At 45.3% G+C, this 6,301-nt stretch overlaps 1 protein-coding gene across 1 annotated transcript; it reads left to right on the top strand.

Annotated features, from left to right (window-relative positions):
• Positions 1-2,295: 2,295 nt before the first annotated feature.
• Positions 2,296-3,629, top strand: N7520_001739 (uncharacterized protein; the record flags this gene model as incomplete). The annotated part of the gene is made up of 2 exons (XM_057135674.1): positions 2,296-2,574; positions 2,622-3,629. 2 exons carry the CDS (start codon positions 2,296-2,298, stop codon positions 3,627-3,629), a joined length of 1,287 nt encoding a protein of 428 aa, XP_057001610.1.
• Between the last annotated feature and the right edge of the window lie 2,672 nt (positions 3,630-6,301).

The raw sequence follows: 6,301 nt of genomic DNA, 5'->3' as shown, positions 1-6,301 counted from the left end.
TCAATTGTGGTTACCCATTCACGATTTCCAGCCTGCAAAAGAGCTCTTTTCCCGTGGTATTCTGCAGAAGTGATAATTTTGTGTTGCGCCGATACCCATAGCAAAACCACTCTCATCAAAGTTGAAGATATCGTCTGAAACAATACCCCACTTTTCAATGGTCTTTTGAACTAAATCAAACCATGGCTTAATGATCCGGGGGTCTTCTGAGAGTGCTCTCTGATAGTCGTATTTACGAGAGAGTCGAGTAGAGAGATTCGGGTGTCGTTTGATGAATTGAGAAGGCCAATTGATACCAGTGGTAGATGGTGTGTTTTTCTTTGCACTAAGTAAAAGATTGGCCATATCTCGCAACATAGGCAAAGTAAGAGCTGCACCTCTTGAGTCCATATCAAGTAGCCAATTCTCTATCGATTGCTCCTCAATTTGGGTGAATATGTGACCAGATGCCCTCTTTTCAGCAGCAGATTCGCGCCCATTGATCCGGGCCTTCAAAGTTGAGACAGGTATCTCAAAAGATCGTGCAGCAGCTGCAGCAGAGGGATATTTACCATCTTTTATAGCTTTTATAGCTAATAAAAGGCGACCTTCTTGCTCTATCAATTTTGTTTTTTTCTCAGAGCGTTGGGGTGGCATTTTTGTTATGGTTAAAAAGTATGTATTATTATTGAAGTGGATTTTCGATGGGGTCGCTCGGGCGACCGTGGATCACGTTAGGTAAAATCCGTGGTGCACGGATCACGACCCCTATCTGATCGACAAAGTAAGGGCGACGAAGTGGAATATCCAATACATTCTTCATGTACCCCTGGTGGTAATGTAGCGGTAAGAAGGCTGAAAAGTAGTATCTTCATCAGGAGGCAAGGGCAATACTTCAACGAAGAATACGAACAATGATACTTTCTTTCTTTTTTAAATTCCGCTCAAAAATAATTGGCACGCTTGGGAGTTTCATTGTAGCATTGTATTGGTACTCATCGGTTAGACCGCAAAGGAATGGAGGAATGCTTCGCTTTCATGTCTTCTGGCCCAAAAACGAAAAATCCCTTCTTAACCGAACGCGATAACTGAGGTATGTTGCATCTCCGGGAAGAGGGCTAGATTCATTCATTGTCCAGCGACAATTTGTTATTATCGGGCACACTATTAGAACTCCAATTTCCGACTCATTTCTATTACCTCTTGCCATGTAATTTGCTCACCCAGCCACCTTCCAGTAACTTCCCTACAATCCCGAGCAAATGCGAGACCGGATGCAATCCCTTCCGTTCCGCCTCTTCCTTCGATGTCAAAGCTGCTCAAACTTAGTACTTGTCAAGTTTCTCCAGAAGTCACAATTTACCTTCCTCGAATCTCCAAAGCATCGCAGGCACAGAGAGACCCATTGGTCATTCCACACGAAATGTCGGCGATGCAAGGAGGCCAATGCTATGCCAAACGGCCAACCCGCATATGAGCTCAACGTACCTTTCATATCTGTCGATCAAGTTGCGGGGGAGTTATCGAGGGATTGCACACTCATTGCTCTCCACGAGGATTTGATGTACTTCTTCTAGTCCAACGGTCTCATCTTCTCGAGAGAATGAAGGCGGTGCCGGGGTTTCAACAAGCTGGTTTTCTGTGTGACTTTACGTATGGCTGTGCCGAATTTTGACCCACGCAATGGGCCCAGATGTCGATCTACTCTGATCAAGACATTGAAAATTTCTTAAACTCAAAATTTTGATAAAGCAAAATTATTGAAGACCAAATTATTGAGAAGAAAAAAATTCAGAGCTCAGAATATTACTCTACATTTGATATTGTGCTCTTTTAATAGTAGTAGTAAATATTATTTAAAATGTCCTAATTTTTTGTTACCCTGTTCACTGCTGATGGGCCGCAGGGGGAAACGCCGAGCAAGCTCTTCGAGTGCAATCAAGGGGGTAAATAATTGCGGGGCTCCTTCATTGGATTGTAGGTAGTGGCGTACACGGTTGTAGATGGCCTGTTGTTGAGGGATGCAATTGGACCATGGACGCAGTCGTGTCGGGCAATGTTTTCCCTTGGGAAGGTTTACTGTTCCAGTGGTCGAACGAGACGCGTTGCGACTTTCAAAGTCCGGGAAAGTAGGTTATGGCAATGGTATATGAATTCAATGAGAAGGTGATCTGTCGGCTGCGCTCTCTTTCTTGTTTACCTTTATCTTCAGCCTGCTTCTGTCTCTTTCCGTCCTCCAGAAAGAGTTTCTTGTAATCGAGTGAGCTGTTGTTGGCCATCGAGCTGTCTCGAGAAGTGGATGTGCCGACTGGTCAGATGCGACTGGGCGCTGAATCTAACGTGATTCACGGTCTCCCGGGCGGCACTGTTGGAGACGACGAGCGCCTCCAAATTCTACTGTCAAGGCAGAATCAAGAAGTATACAAGAAGAGAAAAATCCAGGTCCCTCACGGAAAAGTGGCAAGATTCTCGACCTGCTCTATGCTTGATTGTACGAGGGCAGGCGTGCGAGGAGCAAGTTGTGCAGAATGTAGGCGCCATTTCTGCGCGATTCACTTATCAAAAAAGTACCAAACTTGCCAAAGTCGGTTCGAGGTAAGCACATAGTCTATCAAAAAAGCCGCAAGATTCTAACTGAATAGCTCTCCGATGCTGAATGGGAAAAATCTCTCAATGACGAATTTTGGGAATTACTGTGTCATGTCAATACGCATGAACTCATCCGACTTGCGACAAAACTCAACGATGGTATCAAATGCAAGTTTGAGCTTGGCAACCACATTGGAGCCGACTCTTTGATGGGTTGCGCCAATTACAACGCCTGGCTGTGCTTCGAAAATGGTGAACGGTGGATTTTCCGAACACCTCGCACGGGTTTCAGTGATATTCCCCTCAACTTGGTGGAATATTCCGTTATGAGTGAATATGCAACTCTCAAATTCCTTGAATCCAGCAAGGTCCCTGCATCTAAGCCTTTTGCGTATGACATCGGCTCTGACTCCACGAACCGCGTGGGAGTCGGTTACATATTGATGCAGGCTCTCCCTGGTGTTCCATTCTATGCCCCAAAAGCCTCTGCTTCTCAAAAGAAACATATTATCAAGCAACTCGCGGAGGTCCTGATCGAATTTTCGAAGCACCCTTTGCCTCTAGCAGGCTCCCTCGTGATTAAGGACGATGAGGTCATTGTCGGGCCTGTCGCCAGGAACCGGTTTGTCGCTTTAGAGACTTATGGTCCTTTGGACACGGCTTTGGAATACCTGATAAGTATTTCAGAGCAACATTTGGATCTTATCGCAGATGGGCAACTCTACCCCGATTACCCGGTAGAAGGATTTTTATTTTTCCATCTTGTACGGCAAAATATACAAAGCCTGGTATCGAAAGATCTGCCAAGGCAATTCTTTCTGAAGCATGTCGACGACAAAGGTGATCATTTGCTTGTTGATGAAAATTTCAACATAACCAGTATTATTGATTGGCAATTCGCTCGTGCTGTGCCGGCATCAGAGGCGTTTGGCCCGTCTTATATCACTGCCGACCTCATGTCACTTTACGGTAGCAACACTGGGGTGACAGGTGATGATCATGATTTAGCAACCGATCTTAGGGACAAAGGCTCTTACAACCTTGTTACAACCTTGCTTTGATTGCCGAACAAAACGAACTTATGCGTCGTTTCCATAACGGACTTGCAAGCAAATCAAACAAAGATGAAGCTCGTGAGATGTTGAAAGGATTGATAAAGTGTCTGAAGGTTGAACTCATAAGCGACCTTGATGCGTGGATTGCAGACCAGACTGAAGCTCTTAGTGAAAATGTGCGATGGAAAGGTTTACAAGCCTCACTCCTGGATCGCCAACTGGTTCTAGACAGTTCAAAGCAGATTATCCTTGAACAAAAACCGGGATTTTGAGGCATCCGATTCATCACTGCGGGGAGAATGTGGCGCTAGGGACCAGTATTCAATTCTCGCTTCGACAATCGAAGAAGCAAAGACCTGCGGAGTTTCTTTATTTTCTTATCTCAATTAAACTCATTTTCAAGGCACTTCCTGATCTAGTTTCAATATCGCTGAAATTTTTTACTTGATGAACATACAGTCGAGGTTTGAAAGCCTGATGGCCCAAACTTGACGTTGAAGCTCACAAACGTGCTTGACTAAGTTACGTATCGTCGGAGTTGATGACCAGTTGACCGCGAAGTCTTTGCCCTGTCCTGTTGCTCGGTTATCCACGAAGAGTACTGAGGCTTTATCTCCTATTTTTCTAACTCTACCATTTATCCTTCATAGGCGCATGAGGCAGATTTCCTAGTCACATTCTTCTCCTTCTGACCCGCAAAATCCTATGTGCCTGATCAAGATTTGCGGGTTGTACCAGAAATAGAACGAAGCGAGCTGCCAGGTAAGTCTGTCAGTGGGAGCAAAGTGCCAGCCTGACTGATAAAATCTGCTGCAGCTATTTCTCCCAAACATCCGTGTGCTGCACAGAAAGTCAACATCACCCCGAAGTCTCCAATAAAGAAGGAGGAAGTTCGCCACTCCGATTGTCCGGAATTCGAGAAAGAAGATGCCGTCGACTGGGATTCCTGGCTTACCTCCGAAGCACTCAGCGGAGAAGGCCCACCGCCTTTTGGATCAACATTACGCGACAAGTTCATGTTGCAAACCTATATCATCCTATTTCGCACCAATACCAGGACTATCACGCTTTCAGCAGGACACTCCAGGGGTCACGTCCCGAGAACGCACGGCTGAGCTGATCCCGGCCGCGTGGCAGACTGTACGCAGAAGTTAGAGACTCTCAAAACTATGCTCAAGCAAATAGAATCCTGGTCTCTAATCATACAGTACACCGATCCCACATGAAGTTGTTCTTACTACATCGAGTCCCCTTGGAGCCATTGTGACTGTCTGTGACGTAATGCGTCTCATCTTTGTTGACGCTGTTTTCCGACGGTATTAACTCCATTCAAATTCACACCTAAGCGTCTGGAGCACCTTTTAACCTCTTCCTACCGTGTTTTTATATAGATGACAGAGAAAAAGTAAGTCGCACCGAGGGACCACAAGGCAGCTGGAAGTCCTGCCCTTATTGGATTTCTCGATGCAACCACGAAGTTTAGCTTCACTTTGATTATGAATCACGCTTGAAGTCTTACTGACGTTCTTTAAATTACATTATTTCGACTAACACCAGAATTATATTCTTGAACCTAAGAGATATATATTTCGTGGTCACTAGATAATCAAAAATTTCAAATATCTCTAAAAGGACTAGATATGATACAAAATGAACTATAATTCAAGGAAAAGTTCCTATAGACCATTGTCGTTGAGATAATGAGTTGTAATTTATCGCATCTACTATGTGTTTTGAGGTGCGGCGCTGGCTTGTCCGCGGCGCTCGCATATGAAATACGTTAGATTGACGCGATACTTCCCGCTTGGAAAGTTTGATGTCGCCTTTCCGCCTCGGAATTGTAAGAACAGTCGTGCACGCGAGGGTGCACCATTCTCAGGCTTAATGACGACGATTAAGACGAGGCTTCGCTTCACCGGCTGGACTTGACGATAAGACTTGTTAGTCCTAACCGATAATGGGGCTTGACTTGCTCCATAAGAAAATAATTCAAGCAATCCGAGGGATAATTTCAATCGGATGATCAAAGCTTTTATGAATGAAGATTTGCCATAGGCATCTAAACAAGCAAAATGACGAAATAGCGGGGTATTGACGCTGATCCATATTGCCCCGGGCCTGGTTCGCGCACGACGGACGCCTCTTTGGTTTACCCCTGAGATGAGGTCTCTGCTCTATTTTCCCACCCCATCGCACACTCACTGCGGAGGATATGATAAAGGCGAGACCGCGCAATTGCAAAATTCCATCCGGAATCCCGATTAATCTGAATACCCAAATAGAGACTTCGACTGGGACAACAAGGTTGTGAGACATTTTGAAAATAGTATCCACAAGCATGAGGGTCTTGTAAAGGGAATGGCCACCAACCTCCGTAGTATTGCTGACCATCCATGGTTCCAAAGCGGGGCTGGCCAACAAGGTGGGGGCCAAAGTAAGAGAGGTCTCGCCAATCTTCAAAGGCTGCCAGTGTGATTAAAATAGTCGGGAGCTGCCGCAGCACGACCATACTCGATACCATTATCTGTGGAAATTTAGCCAATCGGAATTGAGGGAGCTCCTCCCCGACACGCTATACCAGGAAAAGTAAATACCAAATTTAATGGGTTTATCTATTCATTTGGCTGCGTCTTGATTATCGGCTAATGCGTAGCTGGTTAGAATTAACTTGACCCCCT

Source organism: Penicillium odoratum (assembly GCF_028828045.1).
Source record: "Penicillium odoratum strain IBT 22623 chromosome Unknown utg000001l_segment0_segment0, whole genome shotgun sequence".
Lineage (NCBI taxonomy): Eukaryota > Fungi > Ascomycota > Eurotiomycetes > Eurotiales > Aspergillaceae > Penicillium > Penicillium odoratum.
This window is presented reverse-complemented; position numbering and strand designations above follow the sequence as displayed.